A 25751-nucleotide genomic window follows, 5' to 3' on the forward strand; every position below is an offset into this window, starting at 1 on the left:
ACTTCATTAAACCTAATTGGAAGACAGTTTTATAATGTGAAGGTTATGTTCAAGTCTATTTAACTACCACACTGTCTTTTTACAGGAGTGAAACCAGACTCTCACTCTGACTACGGGATGCATCCTTCAGTGGAACCAGGCCCAAAGACGTCCAAACCAGCAAGACCACACCATTGCTCCCAGTGTGGAAAGAGTTTTACTAAGTTACGAAACCTAAAAGAGCATGAGAGGACACACACAGCAGAAAAGCCTTTCCAATGTTTGCAGTGTACAAAGAGTTTCTGCTGGTTAGGGAAGCTAAAAGTACATGAGAGAATACACACGGGAGAAAAGCCTTACCACTGCTCTCAGTGTGGAACAAGTTTTACCCAATTAGGGACCCTAAAAACACATGAGAAAATACACTCTGGAGTGAAGCCTTACAACTGCTCTCAGTGTGGAACTAGTTTTACCCGGTCAAGGGACCTGAAAGAGCATGAAAGAATACACACAGGAGAGAAGCCTTACCACTGCTCACAATGTGGAAAAACTTTTACCTGGTTAGGTAGCTTGAAAACGCATGAGAGGACACACACAGGTGAGAAGCCTTACCACTGTTCCCACTGTGGAAAGAGCTTTCCCCTATTAGGGAATCTGAACAACCATGAGAGAACGCACACGGGAGAGAAGCCTTACCACTGCTCCCATTGTGGAAAGGGTTTTGGACAATTGGGGCATCTAAAAGTGCATGAAAGAACACACACAGGAGAGATGCCTTACCAGTGCTCCCATTGTGAAAAGGGTTTTGGACAATTGGGGCATCTAAAAGTGCATGAAAGAACACACACAGGGGAGAAGCCTTACCAATGCTCCCATTGTGGAAAGGGTTTTACCCAAGTAGGGAGCCTGAAAACACATGAAAGAACACACACAGGAGAGAAGCCTTACCAATGCTCGCATTGCGGAAAGGGTTTTACCCAGTTAGGGAGCCTGAAATCACATCAGAGGATACATACACGGGAGAAGAAGACCCCAGGAAGGGCAGCCTCGGCAGCAGCTAATTTGAATCCATAATTTAAAAAATACAAAATATAATACTCCCAGTGTGGAAATAGTTTTGGACAATTAGAGCCCCTGAAATCACATGAGCTACTAGAGGCTGTGTTCTGAGTTATGTTTTTGACTGAGAAAGTGTTTTTGTTCATGCCACATGAAACTTAATTGTCTGAAAGATGGGTTTTTTCCATCACAAATTTGATTAAAATGTTAAAATGTGTATTTTATTTTGATTATAAACTTTGATTGATTGGATACAAGTATAAACCTTTAGATATTGCTTGATATATGATTTTGGTATTTAAAAATGTAAACTATTCAATATATTAATAAAATGTACATTTCTTGACTAACCTTGAAACCTCTTGAATTTAGTTTTATTTATTTTGGTTAATTTGTGTACTCATAAGAGCTTTGTTGTGTATAGAAAAGTAAATATATTGGAAATGTATATAAAATAGTTTGGTTGATTTATGATTGCGGAGAAAGATCTAGAATTATGTAGAAATGCTTATTAATGTATGGAAACCAAGCCAGGAGTTTTTGTATGGAGATCAATCAGTTTTGAATCTGGTTAACAAAAACATTAATGGATTATTTTTTTCCATGTGCATTTGATTAAATATAAGTTTTGTAATGCTAAAGTTGTTAGGAGTGTGCTAATGTAAGTAGGACACGTGACATCCCGGCAACTTTATATCGGAGTTTTGCCTGTTGTTCACACACGTATCTGCCCTCTCATTGGCTACAATTGTCCCACCTGGTTTTGCCTCCTCCCGACTGCCTTCCATTTTTGAAGACATTTATTTTAATTGTTAAAGAGGCCACTTGACTATCTGGACAATATAATGGATAATCTGCGGTTGAGCAGATTAGGACAACTGACTGGGGCTTGATATATATATATATATATATATATATATGTACTGTGTTTTATACCATCTATTGTATCTTGCCTATGCCACTCTGTCATTGATCATCCATATATTTATATGTATGCGTTCTTATTATATTCGTTTTGTGGGTATTAGGTAGTTGTGTGGAATTGTTAGATTACATGTTATATATTGCTGCACTGTCGGAACTAGAAGCACGAGCATTTCGCTACACTGGCAACAACTTCTGCTAACCATGTATATGTGACCAATAAAATTTTATTTGATAGAAACGGGAAAACACCATGTAGAGCTTCAGTTTTCTACAGTTTCATTTGGATTTAATTTACCTGCTATTTTATTATTTTTGTACCTTTTGGGATTTTTGCAATTCATATCACTTGGAACCTGTTATACACTGATTTATATATGTACACTATATTACTGACACGGCATGCTGTTTTGAACCCACCGCGTTTCCATCTTGGCACCCCCCCACTATTGTAAAAAATATATATTTTGGAAGCTATAGAAAGGCATTTATTAATGTCTACATTTATTTTTGCCAAGTTTATTCTATTACAGACATCTGAATGCAGACATTTAAATGTCATTGTGAGCTAAGCAAAAAAACATGTAACAAATGTAAAATCAATTTTATTTCAAGTATAATTTTTTAGAAAGTACTACAAAGAATAGTTAAATACATGTCATTTGTCCTTCCAACATTTAAATGAAATACTGAAGAATTCCGTTCTCCAACTGGTTTGACATTGGGAATGTTCTAAAATAGTTCATATCATTCCGAGTCATGTTCTTAAAAGAAAGAAAAAACTTTCTGTACTTCAGCATAATGTTTCCTACAGGTTTCCTCGTGGTTCTATTTAAAGGCATGTTCTCAGAAGGTTCAGAGAACATTAAGAACCAATGTTCTTCTGTGGGAATTTCTGACAAACAATGATTCATTTAAGACTGACTTTGAGTTTCCCTGTGTGAGAATTTCCACGACAGTATTAAAAATAAACAAATGAAGTAATCAGACCCTTTACTCAGTACTTTGTTGAAACACCATTGGCAGTGATTATAGCCTCGAGTCTTCTTGGGTATGACACAAGCTTGGCACACCTGTATTTGGGGAGTTTTTCCCATTCTTCTCTGCAGGTCATCTCAAGCTATGTCAGATTGGATGGGAAGCTTTGCTGCACAGCTATTCCCAGGTCTCTCCAGAGATGTTCGATCGGGTTCATGTCCGGGCTCTGGCTGGGCCACTCAAGGACATTCAGAGACTTGTTCCAAAGCCACTCCTGCGTTGTCTTGGCTGTGTGCTTAGGGTCGTTGTCCTGTCGGAAGGTGAACCTTGGCCCCAGTCTGAGGTCCGGAGCACTCTGGAGCAGGTTTTCATCAAGGATCTCTCTGTACTTTGCTCTGTTCATCTTTCCCTCGATCCTGACTAGTCTCCCAGTCCCTGCCGCTGAAAAACATCCCCACAGCATGCTGCTGCCACCACCGAGCTGGTGCTAGGTTTCCTCCAGATGTGACGCTTGGCATTCAGGCCAAAGAGTTCAATCTTGTTTTCATCAGACCAGAGAATCTTGTTTAGGTGTCCTTTAGGTGCCTTTTGGCAAATGACTGGCAGGCTATAATATGTATTTTACTGAGGAGTGGCTTCCGTCTGGCCACTCTACCATAAAGGCCTGATTGGTGGAGTGCTGCATAGATGGTTGTCCTTCATCTCATTTCCACAGATGAACTCTGGAGCACTGTCAGAGTGACCATCTGGTTCTTGGTCACCTCCCTGAACAAGGCCCTTCTCCCCCGATTGCTCATTTTGGCCGGGCGGTAAGATTTAGGAAGAGTCTTGGTGGTTCCAAAGTTCTTCCATTTTAGAATGATGGAACCCACTGTGTTCTTGGGGACCGTCAATGTTGCAGACATTTTTTGGTACCCTTCCCCAGATCTGTGCCTCGACATAATCCTGTATCGGAACTCTACGGACAATTCCTTCAACCTCATTGGCTTGGTTTTTGCTCTGACATGTACTGTCAACTGTGGGACTTTATATAGACAGGAGTGTGCCTTTCCAAGTCATGTCCAATTAATTGAATTTACCACAGGTGGAATCCAATCAAGTTGTAGAAACATCTCAAGGGTGATCAATGGAAACAGGATGCACCTGAGCTCTATTTCGTGTCTCATAGCAAAGGGTCTGAATGCAAACATTTCTAAAAACCTTTTTTTGCTTTGTCATTATGGTCTATAGTGTGTAGATTGATGAGGTAAAAAACATTTCATTAATTTTAGAATAGTTTTTTTTTTTAAGTAAAGGAGTCTGAATACTTCACGAATGCACTGTATAGCACAATTATTTTGTGAGAAAACCATCAGTAGAGTTCAAAATGCAACGGAAACCCATTTAAATTGTATGTTCTATTCAGTACATGGGAATTTAACCGCAAAACGTGTCATTACGCACAGCTTTTTATCTACAACAAGTCAATTTGATGGAAACACATCTCTGGTGGGAAAATGCTAATATTGTTTTTATGGGGATTTTAGGATATTTGCATGAAAATCTGTAGCTAAATGGATGGAAACCTTGCTTGCTTTGATTTATATTTTTTGTTTATTTTGTTGACAGGAAAGTCATACTGAAACTAAGTTCTCTTTTAAAGATGAGCCCTGCATAAACACATCAAACACATACACTATACAAAATTACAAAACATATTAAGGAAAACAGACACATTTATGAACATCTAATTTCAGAGCGCTCTGGAAGTTGTTCCACATAAAGGGCGCAAAAACACTAGAAGCAGCTTTACCCAACTCTGTGGAGACCGAAGGGGCATCTGGTGTTATCCAAGCCTGAGAATGGGTTTGGTCATTTGTAGGTCTATATTGAATTAATGATGATAGATAAATACCTAGGACATTTCTGCATGAGTGCTTTGTAAATAAACACAAGGAAATGCTGCTCTCTCCAAAAAGGCCCAAGCCACTTTTTGGTACAAATCATAATGGCGAGTTCTACAAACATTACTAGTGTAGATGCTGCTGCACGCATATAGATAATATCCCCATGATCTAAAATAGACATAAAAGTTGCCTCGACAATTTCCTTCTTATTAACAAAAGTCAGACATGCTTTGCTTCTGTAAAAAGGCCAGCAAAATATTTCAGGCTGCGAAGTTTGGTAAAAAGCTGTGAAATATTTAAAAGGCCATGAAAATATTTCAATGACCTGCAAAATATTTCAATGGACAGCTAAATAGTTGTAAGACCATCAAAATATTTCAGAGGGTCACCGAAGTTTCTATTTTTGAAATTGGCAGATATTTGGTTTTTACTTTATTTGGCACTTGCTATAGTAATTTATTTATTTAACCTATTTAGCATCTTGAGATGAGAACATGTTTTTATTAAATTGAGCTCTTTGTGGCAGAATGTTAAAAGTACTTGCTTTGCGTGATGTATTGAAGTCTCTACCTTCTTGCCCTTTGTGCTGTTGTCTGTGCCCAGTAATGTTTGTACCATGTTGTGCTACTGCCATGTTGTCTTGCTACCGTGTTGTTGTCATGTTGTGTTGCTATCATGCTGTGTTGTCATGTGTTGCTGCCTTGCTATGTTGTTGTCTTTGGTCTCTCTTTATGTAGTGTTGTGTTGTCTCTCTTGTCGTGATGTGTGTGTTGTCCTATATTTATTCATTTTTTAATCCCAGCCTTAGTCCCCGCAGGAGGCGTTTTGCCTTTTGGTTGGCTGTCATTGTAAATAAGAATGTGTTCTTAACTGAATTGCATAGTTAAATAAAGGTTAAATAAATACATAAAATAAAAAATATATACAGTTGAAGTCGGAAGTTTACATACACTTAGGTTGGAATCATTAAAACTCGTTTTTCAACCACTCCACAAATGTCTTATTAACAAACTATAGTTTTGGCAAGTCGGTTAGGACATCTACTTTGTGCATGACACAAGTCATTTTTCCAACAATTGTTTACAGACAGATTATTTCACTTATAATTCACTGTATCACAATTCCAGTGGGTCAGAAGTTTACATACACTAAGTTGACTGTGCCTTTAAACAGCTTGGAAAATTCCATAAAATTATGACATGGGTTTAGAAGCTTCTGATAGGCTAATTGACATAATTTGAGTCAATTGGAGGTGTACCTGTGGATGTATTTCAAGGCCTACCTTCAAACTCAGTGCCTCTTTGCTTGACATCATGGGAAAATCAAAATAAATCAGCCAAGACTTCAGAAAAAACATTATAGACCTCCACAAGTCTGGTTCATCCTTGGGAGCAATTTTAAAATGCCTGAAGGTACCATGTTCATCTGTACAAACAATAGTAACCAAGCATAAACACCGTGGGACCACGCAGCCGCCATACCGCTCAAGAAGGAGACGTGTTCTGTCTCCTAGAGATGTACGTACTTTGGTGCGAAAAGTGCAAATCAATCCCAGAACAACAGCAAAGGACCTTGTGAAGATGCTGGAGGAAACAGGTACAAGGTATCTATAATCATAGTAAAACGAGTCCTATGTCGACGTAACCTGAAAGGCCGCTCAGCAAGGAAGAAGCCACTGCTCCAAAACTGTCATAAAAAAGCCAGACTATGGTTTGCAACTGCACATGGGGACAAAGATCGTACTTTTTGGAGAAATGTCCTCTGGTCTGATGAAACAAAAATATACCTGTTTGACCATAATGACCATTGTTATGTTTGGAGGAAACAGGGGAAGGCTTGCAAGCCGAAGAACACCATCCCAACCGTGAAGCACGGGGGTGGCAGCATCATGTTGTGGGGGTGCTTTGCTGCAGGAGGGACTGGTGCACTTCAGAAAATAGATGGCATAATGAGGCAGTAACATTATGTGGATGTATTGAAGCAACATCTCAAGACATCAGTCAGGAAGTTAAAGCTGGGTCGCAAATGGGTTTTCCAAGTGGACAATGACTCCAAGCATACTTGCAAAATGGCTAAAGGACAGCAAAGTCAAGGTATTGGAGTGGCCATCACAAAGCCCTGACCTCAATCCCATAGAAAATGTTTGGGCAGAACTGAAAAAGTGTGTGCGTGCAAGGAGGCCTACAAACCTGACTCAGTTACACCAGCTATGCCGGTAGAAATGTGCCAAAATCCACCCAACTTATTGTGGGAGGCTTGTGGAAGGCTACCCGACACGTTTGACCCAAGTTAAAAAATGTAAAGGCAATGCTACAAAATACTAATTGATTGTATGTAAACTTCTGACCCTCTGGGAATGTGATGAAAGAAGTAAAAGCTGAAATAAATCCTTCTCTCTACTATTATTCTGACATTTAACATTCTTAAAATAAAGTGGTGATCCTAACTGCCCTATGTCAGCGAATCTTTACTTGGATTAAATGTCAGGAATTGTGAAAAACTGTTTAAATGTATTTGGCTAAAATGTATGTAAACTTCCGACTTGAACTGTATATCATAAGGATGTGGTAGGCTTACAAAAAGCTTGCTTCTGACTAAGAGCTACAACAGTAAGTAAATAGCCATCTTAGACTTAAAGATATCAGGTCATTTCGTCAATCTTGTGACTGAGGCTCTCCGTGCTCATTAGTTGCTTATTCAAGGGAAGCAATATGGACCAATTCATGCACCAATCAACATAATGCTTTGTAATCCCCACTGCCTCTGATCTGGCAGACTCACTAAACCCAAATACTGCATTTGTAAATTATGTCTGAGTGTTGGAGTGTGCCCCTGTCTGTCCATAAAAATAAAATAAAAACAAGAAAAGTGAGCCGTCTAATTAAGGAATTTGATGTATAGCTTTTACTTATTACTTTTACTCAAGTATGACAATTGAGTACTTTTTCCAACACTGTACATTTAAAACCAGATACTTTTAGACTTTTACTCAAGTAGAATTTTGCTGGGTGACTTTTACTTTTACTTGAGTCATTTTCTATTAAGGTACCTTAACTTTGACTTAATAATGACAATTGAGTACTTTTTCTACCACTGCTTCCTCTCTGAGACCAACCAGAAATGTTTCATTGGCCACTGCCACATATTCCCAGTTTGACATAAAACAGCCACATATTGGCTCTCATTTCTGCATCACCACATTTGGCGCAAGGAAAAATAATAGGCTAGGTGCGCTTAAATTATACAGAACAAGAATAAATGCAACTTGCAACAATTTCTAAGATTTTACTGAGTTACAGTTCATATAAGGAAATCAGTCAATTTAAATAAATTGATTAGGCCCTAATCTATGGATTTCATGACTGGGAATACAGATATGCATCTGTTGGTCAGAGATACTTTAAAGAAAAAGGTAGGTGCGTGGATCAGAAACCAGTCAGTATCTGGTGTGACCATTTGCCTCATGCAACGCAACACTTCTCCTTCGCATAGAGTTGATCAGGCTGTTGATTGTGGCCTGTGGAATGTTGTCCCACTCCTCTTCAATGGCTGTGCAAAGTTGCTGGATATTGGCAAAACTGGAACACGCTGTAGTATACGTCAATCCAGAGCATCCAAAACAGGCTCAATGGGTGACATGTATGGTGAGTATGCAGGCCATGGAAGAACTGGGAAATCTTTACAGATCCTTGCGACATGAGGCCATGCATTATCATGCTGAAACATGAGGTGATGGCAGCGAATGAATGGCACGACAATGGGCCTCAGGATCAGAATCTCTGTGCATTCAAATTGCCATTGATAAAATGCAATTGTATTTGTTTTCCATAGCTTATGCCTGCCCGTACCATAACCCCACCGCCACCATGGGAAACTCTGTTCGCAACGTTGCCATCAGCAAACCGCTCGCCCACACGATGCCATTCATGTGGTCTGAGGTTGTGAGGCCAGTTGGGACGTACTGCAAAATTCTCTAAAATTATGTTGGAGGCGGCTTATACTAGAGACAGTGACATTCAATTATCTGGCAACAGCTCTGGTTTACATTCCTGCAGTCAGCATGCCTCAAAACTTCAGACATCTGTGGCATTGTGTTGTGTGACAAAAACTGCATATTTTAGAGTGGTCTGTTATTGTCCCCACCACAATGTGCACTTGTGTAATGATCATGTTGTTTCATCAGCTTCTTGATATGCCACACCTGTCAGGTGGATGGATTATCTTTGCAAAGGGGACATGCTCACTCACAGGGATATAAATACATTTGTGCACAAAATTGGAGAGAAAGAAGGTTGTGTGTTTCAGGGATCTTTTATTTCAGCTCATTAAACATGGGACCAACACTTTACATGTTGCGTTTACATTTTTGTTCAGTGTAGCTCGTTAGCTGATCGAGCTTTAACAAACATGACACGTCTGCTGCCCCTGTTTGTATAATGGCAATTTGCATATACTCCAGAATGTTATGAAGAGTGATCAGATTAATTGCAATTAATTCCAAAGTCCCTTTTTGCCTTGCAAATGAACTGAATCCCCAAAAAACATTTCCACTGCATTTCAGCCCTGACACAAAAGGACCAGCTGACATCATGTCAGTGATTCTCTCGTTAACACAGGTGTGAGTGTTGGAGATCACTCTGTCATGCTGATTGAGTTTGAAAAACAGACTGGAAGCTTCAAAAGGAGGGTGGTGCTTGGAATCATTGTTCTTCCTCTGTCAACCATGGTTACCTGCAAGGAAACACATGCCGTCATCATTGCTTTGCACAAAAAAGGCTTCACAGGCAAGGATATTGCTGCCAGTAAGATTGCACCTAAATCAACCATTTATCGGATCATCAAGAACTTCAAGGAGAGCGTTTCAATTGTTGTGAAGAAGGCTTCAGGGCGCCCAAGAAAGTCCAGCAAGCACCAGGACCGTCTCCTACAGTTGATTCAGCTGCGGGATCGGGGCACCACCAGTCTAGAGCTTGCTCAGGAATGGCAGCAGGCAGATGTGAGTGCATCTGCACGCACAGTGAGGCGAAGACTTTTGGAGGATGGCCTGGTGTCAAGAAGGGAAGCAAAGAAGCTACTTGTCACCAGGAAAAACATCAGGGACAGACTGATATATTCTGCAAAAGGTACAGGGATTGGACTGTTGAGGACTGGGGTAAAGTCATTTTCTCTGATGAATACCCTTTGATTGTTTGGGGCATCCAGAAAAAAAGCTTGTCCGGAGAAGACTAGGTGAGCGCTACCATCAGTCCTGTGTCATGCCAACCGTAACACATCCTGAGACCGTTCATGTGTGGAGTTGCTTCTCAGCCAAGGGAGTGGGCTCACTCACAATTTTGCCTAAGAACACATCCATGAATAAAGAATGGTACCAACACATCCTCCGAGAGCAACTTCTCCCAACCATCCAGGAACAGTTTTGTGACAAACAATGCCTTTTCCAGCCTGATGGAGCACCTTGCCATAAGGCGAAAGTGATAACTTAGTGGCTCGGGAACAAAACATCGATATTTTGGGTCCATGGCCAGGAAACTCCCCAGACCTTAATCCCATTGAGAACTTGTGGTCCAGAAGTTAATTGACAGTATGCCAGGGCGGATTGCAGAGGTCTTGAAAAATAAGGGTCAACACTGCAAATATTGACTCTTTGCATCAACTTCATGTAATTGCCAATAAAAGCCTTTGACACTTATGAAAGGCTTGAAATTATAATTCAGTATTCCATAGTAACATCTGACAAAAATATCTAAAGACACTGAAGCAGCAAACTTTGTGGAAATTAATATTTGTGTCATTCTCAAAACTTTTGTCCACAACTGTACATAGACTTATTTCTCTCTAAAACAATATTAGAAACAGTCTATGATATTAGCCATTCAAAGCTAGCTAGCATCAGCTTTGTTGTGGTATACAATATTTGAACGCATTTGATCCATATTTAAGGAGATCTCCCTGTTGGCAATGCCTGACAAAGCACATGAAACGGCTCCCCGATAAGAGAACATCACTAGTTACCACAGCCACAAAGTCAGAAGCCCTGCTAACTCGACCAATCAGATGAGTGAGTGTATTACCTCACGCTGCATGTCCCCATTCACTGAACCTTCTTCCAGCCAGGACAATGGAAACAATAGAGACGAAACAAGATATACACAAAGCAAACGTTTTACTTCATAATTATCAGCTAGAATTATGTGAATCGTAACCTAGCTAGCTAGTTAAACAGGCAAAAATGACCTAAAACTAATGTTATGCAACATCATTAAGTTTGCCGATGACTCGACAGTGGTAGGCCTGATCATCGACAACAACGAGACAGCCTATAGGGAGGAGGTAGGGTTGCCAACTGTCGCATATTAACAGGGATGTCCCTTATATTGGGATAAATTGGTTTGTCCCATATGGGACCTCCGTTGTCCCATATATTCATCCAATCACAGTATAGCATAAACGCGCCAATTCCTGTAAAGTCATTTATGTTGTTGTTCTGTCGGTTTGGCATATCAAGGAAATGCAAAAAAGAATAGACTGTGCAGCTACAACAAACAATAGGAAGCAAAAAACGATGTGGGTTAAGCCCGTCAGTGGTGACTCGACGAAAGCTTTCTGTACTTTGCAAGCCAGACTATTTGCAACACCCCCTCACCCCCTCTTTACACCACTGCTACTCCCTGTTGTCATCTATGCATAGTCACTTTAATAATTCTACCTACATGTACCCTCTGTAGTGCCTTGTGGTCGGAGGCCGATCAGTTGCCATACCAGGCAGTGATGCAACCCGTCAGAAGATCTGAGGACCCTGCCAAATCTTTTCAGTCTCCTGAGGAGGAATAGGTTTTGTCGTGCCCTCTTCACGACTGTCTTGGTGTGCTTGGACCATGTTAGTTTGTTGGTGATTTGGACACCAAGGAACTTGAAGCTCTCAACCTGCTCAACCTCAGCCCTGTCAATGAGAATGGGGGAGTGCTCTGTCCTCTTTTTCCTGTTGTCCACAATCATCTCCTTTGCCTAGAACATGTTGAGAGGGAGGTTGTTGTCCTGGCACCACACGGCCAGGTCTCTGACCTCCTCCCTATAGGCTGTCTAGTCGTTGTCTGTGATCAGGCCTACCACTGTTGTGTAATCGGCAAATTTAATTATGGTGTTGGAGTCGTGCCTGGCCGTGCAGTCACGAGTGAACAGGGAGTACAGGAGGGGACTGAGCACGCACCCCTGAGGGGCCCTTGTGTTGAGGATCAGCGTTACCTACCCTTACCACCTGGGGTGGACCATCAGGAAGTCCAGGATTCAGTTGCAGAGGGAGGTGTTTAGTCCCAAGGTCCTTAGCCTATTGATGAGCTTTGAGGGCACTATGGTGTTGAACCCTGAGCTGTAGTCAATGAATAGCATTCTCACATAGGTGTTTATTTTGTCCAGGTGGGAAAGGGCAGTGTGGAGTGCAGTGGAGATTGAATCATCTGTGGATCTGTTGGGGCGGTATGCAAATTGGAGTGGGTCTAGGGTTTCTGGGATGATGGTGTTGATCTGAGCCATGACCAGACTTTCAAAGCACTTCATGGCTACGGACATGAGTGCTACTGGTCGGTAGTCATTTAGGCAGGTTACCTTAGTGTTCTTGGGCACAGTGACTATGGTGGTCTGCTTGAAACACATTGGTATTGCAGACTCAGACAGGGAGAGGTTGAAAATGTCAGTGAAGACACTTCGTGCCAGTTGGTCAGCACATGCTCGCAGTACACGTCCTGGTAATCTGTCTGGCCCCGTGGCCTGTGAATGTTGACCTGTTTAAAGGTCTTACTCACATCGGCTGTGATCACACAGTCTTCCGGTACAGCTGGTGCTCTCATGCATGTTTCAGTGTTATTTGCCTCGAAGTGAGCATAGAAGTAGTTTAGCTCATCTGGTAGGGTCGTGTTACTGGGTAGCTCTTGGCTGTGCTTCCCTTTGTAGTCTGTAATGGTTTGCAAGCCCCGCCACATCCGACGAGTGTCAGAGCCGGTGTAGTATGATTCAATCTTGAGCCTGTTTGATGGTTCGTCGGAGGTCATAGCAGGATTTCTTATAAGCTTCCAGGTTAGAGTCCTGCTCCTTGAAAGTGGCAGCTCTAGCCTTTAGCAATTGCTGCTTGTAGTCTCTGTGTGTGGAGTATAGGTGGTCCAGAGTCCTTTTTCCTCTGGTTGCACAGGTAACATGCCGATAGAAATTTGGTTAAACAGATTTAAGTTTGCCTGCATTAAAGTCCCCGGCTACCAGGAGCGCCGCCTCTGGGTGAACGTTTTCTTGTTTGCTTATGCCGGAATACAGCTCATTCAATGCTGTCTTAGTGCCAGCCTCTGACTGTGGTAGTATGTAAACAGCTACAAAGAATACAGATGAAAACTCTCTCGGCAGGTAGTGTGGTCTACAGCTTAGCTTATCATGAGATACTCTACCTCAGACGAGCAATAGCTCGAGACTTCCTTAGATATCGTGCACCAGCTGTTTGTTACAAAAATACATAGACCGCCGCCCTTTGTCTTATCAGACGCCGCTGTTCTATCCTGCCGGTACATCGTATAACCAGCCAGCTGTATGTTGATATTATCATCGTTCAGCCACGACTTTGTGAGGCGTAAGATGTTACAGTTTGTAATGTACCGTTGGTAGTTTAATCTTCCACGTAGGTCATCGATTTCATTCTCCAAAGATTGCACATTTGCTAGCAGAATGGAAGGAAGTGGGGGTTTATTCGATCTCATACGAATTCTCATAAGGCAGCCTGTTACTTTCATTTATTTTTATTTATATATTTTTTTTAAACTGCATTGTTGGTTAAGGGCTTGTAAGTAAGCATTTCACTGTAAGGTCTACACCTGTTGTTTTCGGCACATGTGACAAATAAAATTTGATTTGAAGGTAGATGTCAATTCTTTGTGGCTAGCTAGCTATCCCTATTGCCTTACTATGGACTTACCCATTCACTAAAACCTTCCGTCTAGCCAGGACAATGGCAATAGAGACGAAACAAGATATACACCAAGCAAATGTTTTACTTCTTAACTGTCAGCCAGCTATATGTGAATCCTAATAATGTAGCTAACCAGATAGTATAACAAGCAAAAATGACCTAAAACCAATGTTATCCAAGGTAGATGTCAATTCTTTGTGGGTAGCTAGCTAATAATTATTTGTGGCTGTCTGGCTAGCTAACAGTAGGCAGCTAACCAGTTCTCTATTGATTTACTATGGGCTTATGATTTACGCACACTACAGTCGGTATTTTAGGCAGGTAACCATGCCAAAATTAACACGGCGTGTGTTTATTAAGGTATCAAGATAAAATATTGTAGCAGACAATATATGAGATGTGAATTGACAACATTTCATTCCGAAGTCTTGGTTTCACAGAATAAAAGGCCTGTTTGAACTGTTATAATTCAAACTGACTTGCACAGTCTTATCTTAAAATAGTCGTAGATTTAGCCTGTTCTGGATTAAACAAAGCCGAAAAAGGATTAGAGCTACTCTAGGACTAAATTTAAGCTTAAATTAATCCATAAAAGAGTCAGGTTTAACTTCTGACTAGTTCTGTTTGTGAGGGAGCATGGACTATTTGGAATATCTAAATGAAGACCAACATGTACTACAGAGGCCAACCAGACAAGTACTTGTGGATAGGAGTAATCCATTAAATTACTTTGATGAAATAGCTGTTTGAGACCGCTTTCGTATGTACAAAGAAAATGCATTGGAGAGAATATCTTTGCTTGAGCCTAGACTTTCCTCTCGGTCTCAAAGAGGAAGGCCTCTACCCGATTCTCTCCAAGTTCTGATCACTTAGAGGTTTTTGGCATCTGGAATCTTTCACTGTGGAACTGGTGATTTGTGTGGTGCCAGTGAAGCAACTGTGTGTAGAATAGTTCATAAAGTCTGCAGGGTCATTTGTTTACTAAGGAGTCTTTACATCAAGTTTCCTGATTCTGCTTGCCAAGCCAACTATAAAGTGCAATTCTATGAATATGGGCACTTCCCAGGAGTGATTGGCTGTATAGATGGATGTCATGTTCCCATCAACTGTCCAGCAACTTCTGATGCTGAGGAGTACAGGAACCGTAAGAACTGGTTTTCCATCAATATAAGCACTCCTAATTTAGAGTTTTCAAACATAGTTGCCTGTTGGTAAGGTGCAACTCACGATTCAAGGATTTTTCTCAACTCTTCATTGTGTGCTCAGTTTCAGAGAGGACAACATAGTGGACTACTACTTGGTGACCGTGGATATGGTCAGAGTAACTTTTTATTCACTCCATACATAAATCCCACAACAGCTGAGCAGCAAAGATACAACCGAGCTCCGGACGAAAGGGATTGGTTGAGCATATGTTTGGAGGATGGAAAAATTGATTCCAGTATTTCCGCAATACACTTGGTTTCAAGCTAAGAAGATGCTGCAAGGTGATCATTGCTATAGCTGTGCTGCACAACTAACTGAAGCAGCATTGCTTCCTCCAATGGAAGATCAGGATCAAGCAGATGTGCCCATGGCTGAGGCAGGCAATGACCAACGAGGACTTGCACACAGAGTTGCTTTCACATTGCAGCACTTCAACTAGATCAGGACTAGATCTGACCAGGGTTTGGGTCACAAGTAATGCATTATACAGGGAAAAGTTATACGGAATTCGGTGCCCTTTGGGATGCATTCTGATTGTTGTATTTATTATGAATCCCCATTAGCTGCTGCCAACAATTAAAAACATTACATTTCATATTTCTGTATTTTGAAACTTATATATCTTGATTGCTGACAAGCAAAACATTTTGGGATGATATCAATAATGGACTCATATAACATACCAAAATATAGTTTTTGGGTGGAATGTTCCTTTAAGTGTGTGCCCTCAGGCCATACTCTACTACCATTTATCTACAACACAAAATCCATGTGTATGTTATCGTGTGTGTGTGTGTGTGTGTGTGTGTGTGTGTCTCTTCACTGTCCCTGCTGTTCCATAAGGTGTCTTCATATCATTTTTTATCAGATTTTGCTGCTTGCATGAGTTACTGATGTGGAATAGAGTCATGGCTCTATGTGGCCATGAGCCCCACCCTGCCTATTGTAAACCATTTCTCCATCCCATTCCCCCAGCTAAGCAAACGAATGGGAGAGGCTATAAGAGTGACTATAAGTTATGTAGTAAATTACTTTTCCTGTCAATTACTTTATTTGATAAATGCCCTTTATTTTGTATGTGTGTCCCTTTTGAAGATTTAATAAAACCTTCACTTAGCCAAGAAATTAACATTTTCATTGATTAAATATTCAACAGACTGAACAGTCATGTATCAATGAGATGAATTAGTTGCATTGCAGTTGTGTGTGGTGTTGATGCCATTTGACCTCATCTAGCGTTGGTACGGAATAACTGATAACTGACAAAGTACCTCAGCCTCAGGAAATCATTGGGGAAAGAATTCACACTACCAGTTTGCACTAATCTCTGTTGTAATACAGTATAAAAGCATACATTCAATATAACAATCTTCATTGTATTTTAATTTAAAATGAAAGCATCGTCTTCCTTTATTCACCATTTCAACAATGAAAGGGCAATACCAGTATTAACGGCCAGCAGGGTCAGATAATATCCATAATGACAATAGAGAAAGTATTCACACTTCAAGACCCTATGCACAGATGACTTTTCATAAAGTCATATGGTAAATAAAGAAAGACACATTTCTGGGTGTGTGGGGAGTGGGTCAGTGACTTGAGGGGGAGAAATAATCAGTGGAGGCAGCAACACACTGGTAGAGGGGGGGCAAGGTGGGATTGGGCCAGGCACGTCCAGGCGTCAGGCCAGGGTTTTCTCAGTCGCGCTCCAAGAGCCTCAGGAAGGGGAGACAGAGAAAAGACGAGGGTTAGTGAGAGCATGGCTAAGACCATAGTACACCACATACACTGGGGTAGAGAATAATTAATAGTGTTGCTGTGGACACTGGATAATCTGACTAACACACACACACACACACACACACCTTTTTGACCTCGCTGTGATACTGTAGGCCTACTTATGTTCATTTTCTGAGTCAATTCAGGTAGGATTTAATTGCCCTGCATTTGTGTTAACCATGGCAGCCACCATTGTAAATAAAGAGATGTGCAGAAAGATAATCAGCCTCTGTGTCTTTGGATCCTTTCCCTTTAATGTATTTTTTACATTAGCCAGGCCCATCTTTTGAAAGAACAGCCATTTATTTCAATCTCTAGTTGAGTAAGGAGTCTATTGCTTCAGTCCTTGTATAGTTTTCACTTCTTGTTACCTGGTAAATAACCAACAATCTTACACAGGGACACCTGAAGTCAATCTTAAATGAATCATTGTTTATTGTCAGCATGCTGGAGAGGTTCCAACCAACTCAATGCACCATAGTGTCAATCAGGAGCTCTCCCTGGGCAGACCCAGCAGTTGTATTATTTATTTATTTAATTTTATTTCACCTTTATTTAACTAGGTAGGCAAGTTGAGAACAAGTTCTCATTTACAATTGCGACCTGGCCAAGATAAAGCAAAGCAGTTCGACACATACAACGACACAGAGTTACACATGGAGTAAAACAAACATACAGTCAATAATACAGTATAAACAAGTCTATATACAATGTGAGCAAATTAGGTGAGAAGGGAGGTAAAGGCAAAAAAGGCCATGGTGGCAAAGTAAATACAATATAGCAAGTAAAACACTGGAATGGTAGTTTTGCAATGGAAGAATGTGCAAAGTAGAAATAAAAATAATGGGGTGCAAAGGAGCAAAATAAATAAATAAATTAAATACAGTTGGGAAAGAGGTAGTTGTTTGGGCTAAATTATAGGTGGGCTATGTACAGGTGCAGTAATCTGTAAGATGCTCTGACAGTTGGTGCTTAAAGCTAGTGAGGGAGATAAGTGTTTCCAGTTTCAGAGATTTTTTTTTTTGTAGTTCGTTCCAGTCATTGGCAGCAGAGAACTGGAAGGAGAGGCGGCCAAAGAAAGAATTGGTTTTGGGGGTGACTAGAGAGATATACCTGCTGGAGCGTGTGCTACAGGTGGGAGATGCTATGGTGACCAGCGAGCTGAGATAAGGGGGACTTTACCTAGCAGGGTCTTGTAGATGACATGGAGCCAGTGGGTTTGGCGACGAGTATGAAGCGAGGGCCAGCCAACGAGAGCGTACAGGTCGCAATGGTGGGTAGTATATGGGGCTTTGGTGACAAAACGGATTGCACTGTGATAGACTGCATCCAATTTGTTGAGTAGGGTATTGGAGGCTATTTTGTAAATGACATCGCCAAAGTCGAGGATTGGTAGGATGGTCAGTTTTACAAGGGTATGTTTGGCAGCATGAGTGAAGGATGCTTTGTTGAAATAGGAAGCCAATTCTAGATTTAACTTTGGATTGGAGATGTTTGATATGGGTCTGGAAGGAGAGTTTACAGTCTAACCAGACACCTAAGTATTTGTAGTTGTCCACATATTCTAAGTCAGAGCCGTCCAGAGTAGTGATGTTGGACAGGCGGGTAGGTGCAGGTAGCGATCGGTTGAAGAGCATGCATTTAGTTTTACTTGTATTTAAGAGCAATTGTAGGCCACGGAAGGAGAGTTGTATGGCATTGAAGCTTGCCTGGAGGGTTGTTAACACAGTGTCCAAAGAAGGGCCGGAAGTATACAGAATGGTGTCGTCTGCGTAGAGGTGGATCAGAGACTCACCAGCAGCAAGAGCGACCTCATTGATGTATACAGAGAAGAGAGTCGGTCCAAGAATTGAACCCTGTGGCACCCCCATAGAGACTGCCAGAGGTCCAGACAGCAATCATTTGAGAAACCAAGGCTGTCGAGTCTGCCGATGAGGATGTGGTGGTTGACAGAGTCGAAAGCCTTGGCCAGATCAATGAATACGGCTGCACAGTAATGTTTCTTATCGATGGCGGTTAAGATATCGTTTAGGACCTTGAGCGTGGCTGAGGTGCACCTATGACCAGCTCTGAAACCAGATTGCATAGCAGAGAAGGTATGGAAGGATTTTGAAATGGTCGGTAATCTGTTTGTTGACTTGGCTTTCGAAGACCTTAGAAAGGCATGGTAGGATAGATATAGGTCTGTAGCAGTTTGGGTCAAGAGTGTCCCCCCCCTTTGAAGAGGGGGATGACCGCAGCTGCTTTCCAATCTTTGGGAATCTCAGACGACACGAAAGAGAGGTTGAACAGGCTAGTAATAGGGGTGGCAACAATTTCGGCAGATAATTTTAGAAAGAAAGGGTGCAGATTGTCTAGCCCGGCTGATTTGTAGGGGTCCAGATTTTTCAGCTCTTTCAGAACTTCAGCTGAATGGATTTGGGAGAAGGAGAAATGGGGAAGGCTTGGGCGAGTTGCTGTTGGGGGTGCAGTGCTGTTGACCGGGGTAGGAGTAGCCAGGTGGAAAGCATGGCCAGCCGTAGAAAAATGCTTATTGAAATTCTCAATTATGGTGGATTTATCAGTGGTGACAGTGTTTCCTATCTTCAGTGCAGTGGGCAGCTGGGAGGAGGTGTTCTTATTCTCCATGGACTTTACAGTGTCCCAGAACTTTTTTGAGTTAGTGTTGCAGGAAGCAAATTTCTGCTTGAAAAAGCTAGCCTTGGCTTTTCTAACTGCCTGTGTATAACGGTTTCTAGCTTCCCTGAACAGCTGCATATCACGGGGGCTGTTCAATGCTAATGCAGAACGCCATAGGATGTTTTTGTGTTGGTTAAGGGCAGTCAGGTTTGGGGAGAACCAAGGGCTATATCTGTTCCTGGTTCTAAATTTCTTGAATGGGGCATGTTTATTTAAGATTGTTAGGAAGGCATTTAAAAAAAATATCCAGGTATCCTCTACTGACGGGATGAGATCAATATCCTTCCAGGATACCCCGGCCAGGTCGATTAGAAAGGCCTGCTCGCTGAAGTGTTTCAGGGATCGTTTTACAGTGATGAGTGGAGGTCGTTTGACCGCTGACCCATTACGGATGCAGGCAATGAGGCAGTGATCGCTGAGATCTTGGTTGAAGACAGCAGAGGTGTATTTAGAGGGGAAGTTGGTTAGGATGATATCTATGAGGGTGCCCGTGTTTAAGGCTTTGGGGGTACCTGGTAGGTTCATTGATAATTTGTGTGAGATTGAGGGCATCAAGTTTAGATTGTAGGATGGCTGGGGTGTTAAGCATGTTCCAGTTTAGGTCGCCTAGCAGCACGAGCTCTGAAGATAGATGGGGGGCAATCAGTTCACATATGGTGTCCAGAGCACAGCTGGGGGCAGAGGGTGGTCTATAGCAGGCGGCAACGGTGAGAGACTTGTTTTTAGAGAGGTGGATTTTTAAAAGTAGAAGTTCAAATTGTTTGGGTACAGACCTGGATAGTAGGACAGAACTCTGCAGGCTATCTTTGCAGTAGATTGCAACACCGCCCCCTTTGGCAGTTCTATCTTGTCTGAAAATGTTGTAGTTTGGAATTAAAATTTCTGAATTTTTGGTGGTCTTCCTAAGCCAGGATTCAGACACAGCTAGAACATCCGGGTTGGCAGAGTGTGCCAACCCGGCACAACAACAAAAACAAAAATAAAAACAATAGATATAGTTATAGAGGCCCAAGAAGAAACATAATAATAATAAAAATAAATAAATTGTCCGATTGTCTATTCTGAGAGCAGCCGGTAAGACAGCTAACGGTTAGCAGGCCGCAGATGGGCGTTCAGGTAACGTCGCGACGGAGGAGCCAGCCGGATCTCCTTCGGGTAGGTGACTGCAGCCCAGGAGTGATTGATGGAACTCAGGAGTGATTGACGGAGCTGGCTAGCTCCGGAGTAATTGATGTTTGCTCCGGAATCGACGAAAGCAGATAGACACACGGATAGCAGCCAGCTAGCTGTGAGATCCGGGAATGAGTGTCCAGAGAGCAGTTGAAATCCAGGGACATGGAGAGAAAAATTGGTCCGGTATGTTCCGTTCCGAGCCGCGCTGCGCCGTACAAAACTGGCGATAGATTTTCGAGCTAAAGGATAGCTGATGACCACAAACCGTGGTTAGCTGAATACTAACGAGTTGCCAGTAAAGAAGCTAACTAGCTTCTGAACTAGCTTCTGATTAGCTTCTGGCTAGCTCCTGGCTAGCTTCTGGCTAGTTTCTGGCTAGCTTCTTGGAGTTTCTGGCTAGCTTCTGGCTAGCTTCTTGGAGGATTGCAGATTTGAGGTAAATAATACTTATTTATAAATATAAATTGGTGAGGCGGGTTGCAGGAGAGTGTTTTGAAGATGAGTTGATGGAAAATAAAAATAAAATGTACGTGAAAAAAGTTGTAAATATATATATATATACAGGACACGACAAGACGAGGACAAAAGACGTCTGAACTGCTATGCCATCTCGGGCGTAATTAATTATTATATACAGCTATACACAGACCAGTGATATTTGCATGATTTGGCATTATTTATTTTTATATTTTTGAATTTCTTACCCCCTTTTTCTTCCCAATTTCGTGGTATCCAATTGTTAGTAGCTACTATCTTGTCTCATCACTACAACTTCCGTATGGGCTCGGGAGAGACGAAGGTTGAAAGTCATGCGTCCTCCGATATACAACCAAGCCGCACTGCTTCTTAACACAGCGCGCATCCAACCCGGAAGCCAGTCGCACCAATGCACCGGAGGAAACACCGTGCACCTGGCAACCTTGGTTAGCGTGCACTGCGCCCGGCCCGCCACAGGAGTCGCTGGTGCGCGATGAGACAAGGATATCCCTACCGGCCAAACCCTCCCTAACCCGGACGACGCTGTGCGTTGCCCCACGGACCTCCCGGTCGCGGCCGGGTACGACAGAGCCTGGGCGCGAACTCAGAGTCTCTGGTGGCACAGCTGGCGCTGCAGTACAGCGCCCTTAACCACTGCGCCACCCGGGAGGCCCGATTTGGCATTATTAATCATTACCGTTTTGTTTCATTCATGTAACTGACCAATACTGTTTCATAACATGTGACAGACCAACACCTCACAAGGCTTCTCCTCTCTAAGCTAAGACCTTGAAACTGAGATATCTTTAGTTTGTTCTCAAAACACGGTCTGGGCGTACTGCCAAATTGCAGCTACTGATAGTAAGGATTTGTAGTCAGCCACTTGTATGAACACAACAATTGGTTTAAGAAACAGCACATGAATAGAACACAGAAATTAGTTATAAGAATAGCACAAACATTAAAATTTCCCTTACAACCACAAGGAGAATAAGGCAAGGAAACAGCCCATGTCAGCCAGGCCCATCTTTTTAAAGAAACAAATTATTTAAATCTCTAGTTGAGTAAAATAAGTAGTTTTGTTCCTGTCTCAAGATAATCCAGAAAATTGCGATCGGCAAGAAAACACAAACCTTCGAAGAAGGGGCGGTAGCAAGTTCAAACCCCGGAGCTGACAGGGTACAAATCTGTTGTTCTGCCCCTGAACAGGCAGTTAACCCACTGTTCCTAGGCAGGCATTGAAAATAAGAATTTGTTCTTAACTGACTTGCCTAGTTAAATAAAGGTACAATTTTACATAGTTTTGTTGTGATCACAAGAAAATTCAAATATTTCAGGTAAAGTCAGGCAGACATCTGAATATTCTATCACAAAGTAAGAACAATTAGTTTCTCTGGCTGATATTGCTTCTATTTAGAAGTAAGAGTAAATTAATAGATGACATTCACTGCTATAAATCTGTCTCCAATATAATCGCATAATTTACACAGACCAACCGTGGACCATGGTCTGTTTTGTTCATTAATGAGCTCAGTGTAGTCCAAAGACTTGTGGTAACCAGATGATCGCAATAATTTAGGTAACATAGTAAACGACGCCACCTCCGGTATGTTCTATTGTGAATTGTCTGGGACTCGTTGTTGTTTCCCTCTTTACTACTCAAATAGTAAAATGAGAGGCTTTTTTATTGTATTAAAAAACGTGTCCATATCCAATAAGCCTAGCTCTGCCCACTGGGGGCGCTGCTTCCGGAGCGCTCTCTGAAATAAGCGCTGGTATCGTCGTATTCCACTAGAGTTATCTCATCACACCGTCATTGATTTAAAGAAAATGTGCGTCATTTTTATGTGGTTGCATCATATTTCTTTGCATACTTTCCGTTGAAGCATGCATTGATGCATGCTTCAAAATATGTACAAACGGAGTATACATTCGAGAAGTGCCCTCCATGCTCCGTTATGCATTATTTGATTTGGACTCATACTCCGACCCCCCTGGGCAATTTGCGTGCTCGGAGCACGGTAGTTTGCATTTTGAGTAACATCCCACATCTGAGCAGCACAGTGTTGCTGATGAAGAAGATTTCTGTCCACCTGGAAGAGGACAGAAGAGGACCTCTAAGGTGTTCCAGAGGCAATGTGCAGGCTATCTTAACGATATCACAGACCTCAATTATCATTAGAGTGACCACATTTCAAATATCCAAATATAGAACAACAGGATGATTTTGCGGGACAGTGTAGTCTACATGAATCATTTGGACTAATTCATCATTATGTGATCTTCCAAGACATTGATCCAACATTGCTCTAACTTACTAAACGAACACCACTGTGAGGAGAGCAGTAGCGACGCTACACCCTTGCGACTCCGGCTGCTCTGAACGAGGTCATTTTTGCGCACCTAGCCTATTATTTTTCCTCACGCAAAATGTGGTGATGCAGAAACAAGAGCCCACATGTGTGGCTGGTTTATAAAACTATTTGAATATATGGGAGTGGCCAAAGAAACGTGACAATTGTCATAAAAGTAAAGATACCTTAATAATAATTAAATGACTCAAATAAAAGTAAAAGTCACCCAGTAAAATACTATTTGAGTAAAAAAAAGTCTAAAAGTATCTGGTTTTAAATGTACTTCAATCCAGTGGTGGAAGAAGTACTCAATTGTCAGTAAAAGGAAATGCTAAACAGCAAATTCCTTAATTAGATGGCACGATATTCTTGTTGTTATTTTATTTATGGAAGACAGGCACACTCAGAAATAATTAACAAATGCAGTATTTGTGTTTAGTGAGTCTGCCAGATCATAGGCAATGAGGATTAGAAAGCATTATATTGATAGGCGCCTGAATTGGTCCATATTGCTGTCCTGCCTGAGCATTCTAAATTTAACAAGTGCTTTTTGGTGTCAGGGAAATGTATGGGAGTAAAAAGTACATATTTTCTTTAGGAATGTAGTGTAGCAAAAGTAAAAGTTACCCCAAAAAACTACTTAAGTAGCCTAATACTACTTTACACCACTGATAGGTAGGGAGAACGGGATTGGTTGCTAATGCACATAGAGAGCCTCAGTCACACATTTTATTAAATGATATCTTTCAGTATAATATGGCTATTTACTTCATTTAAGAGCTCTTAATCATAAGCAGGCTTTTTTTTGTAAATTGTGAGGCCTAACGGTCCTCTTCAAATTTAGCTGGAATTTAGCTGAAAGGATTTCAGAAATATGATTGGTTGATGATAGGCATATTGACATTGACCAACATCTCATCTTGCGCTGCGCAGAATATCAGAACTCCACAATGATTGGAAAAGTTTTTAACATTTAAATTTAGGCTACTACATCTAATGATATAGAGAATATCTTTCCATAAACGGAACGTGCCTGCAAATAGACAGGTTGGAATGTCTGACTGAAATACGGGACAAATCATTTTTTTTCAAAATTTGTGGTGTTTGAATTTGTTGAGAACATGCGGAACATGGTTGTTTGGTTGCGGGACAAAATGCAGTCTTTTCCCGCACACTCCGGGACATGTGGTCGCATGAGTAGGCGAAACAACGCCACCTGCTGGGGGGACACAGCTTTTCCGCCGAGTTGGGCCTCTCTCTCCTCCTCGCCAATTCGATACGGAAGTGACTTCTTCGTAGCCGGTTAGGATAATTTAGGTAGCAGGTTAGGAGGCCAAGGTTGAGGCTAGGAAAGAGTTAGGGAAAATCACTTCCGGTCGTAGCTGTATGAAGTGGCGTGAAACGTGTCCCTTCTTCAAATACAACAACAAGCTAGTAAGTCACTTCGGTAGGTTGCTAGCCAACATCGACGAACCTTTGAATCTCTATACGTTTTCGGTGTGACGTTACATTTATAGCCACTGTGTTTGTTTTAAACACATTTCTGTGGTATATCTAGTTACCCTCTTTAATTGCACATATACGTTGCTAGTAAGTTAGCTGGATAACATAGCACCAGGCTAGTCGCCCATGCTAACATCCCCGACCATGAGTTCACTAAACTACTCCCCTGATAAAGAAGAGGGGGTCTGCTTGACGGAGAAAGACGGTATTTGGTTGAACATTGTCGTAAAAGATGAGAAACAAGAGGAGGATGTCACAGTAAAAAAAGAAGAGGGTGAAGCTGTTACAGTGAAACAAGAGGAAGAAACGTTCAGAGTGAAAGAGGAGGATGTTACCGTGAAAGAAGAGGAGGAAGAGAAAGAGGATGCAGTTTTTGGAGTGAAGACGGAGGGAGAGATAACTGTCACATCGGAAGAGACAGGAGATCGGATTAACACCAGTAAGTAGTAAAGGGGGTTAGATTAAGTGCACCGCGTGACATGAACGGGCAAAAGCGGCGAACCGTAATCTGCATAGCTCAGTCATGGTGTCAACAAAGCAGCCTGATGCATATTTCAGAAACATACAAACACGTTTTTTTCCTCCATAAAATATATGTTCGAGTTTTCGTTGGGAAGGCAGACGCGTTTAAATGTTTTAAAATAATAATCACCTTTGCATGTGAAATCAGAATTCTACTCATTAGGGCAATTTGGGGATAAACTCCCCATCTTGTAATTCTCATAGCAACCACTTTGTCACAAATTTTCCAACACTTTCCCTGGATACATCTGGTCTTGCGCAACAAAAACATCTGTCTCATCTCAACTT

General features: G+C 41.7%; 1 protein-coding gene across 3 annotated transcripts in view; it reads left to right on the forward strand.

Moving 5' to 3' along the window:
- The window catches only part of LOC115138113 (zinc finger protein 436-like), a 50111-nt gene that overhangs the window by 10216 nt on the left and 14144 nt on the right, over nt 1–25751 (forward strand). The window contains exon 2 of one of the 3 annotated variants that reach the window (XM_029674609.2): nt 86–3207. The exons of 1 other annotated variant lie outside the window; for it this stretch is intronic. In XM_029674609.2, coding sequence (XP_029530469.2) covers nt 86–1053 — 968 coding nt within the window. In that variant the 3' untranslated portion in view covers nt 1054–3207. Of the gene's footprint in view, nt 1–85; nt 3208–24670; nt 25381–25751 lie in introns of those variants that run through there. One more of the 3 variants, XM_029674611.2, reaches the window with a different exon arrangement.

This window comes from Oncorhynchus nerka, linkage group LG12 (assembly GCF_034236695.1).
Source record: "Oncorhynchus nerka isolate Pitt River linkage group LG12, Oner_Uvic_2.0, whole genome shotgun sequence".
Taxonomy (NCBI): domain Eukaryota; kingdom Metazoa; phylum Chordata; class Actinopteri; order Salmoniformes; family Salmonidae; genus Oncorhynchus; species Oncorhynchus nerka.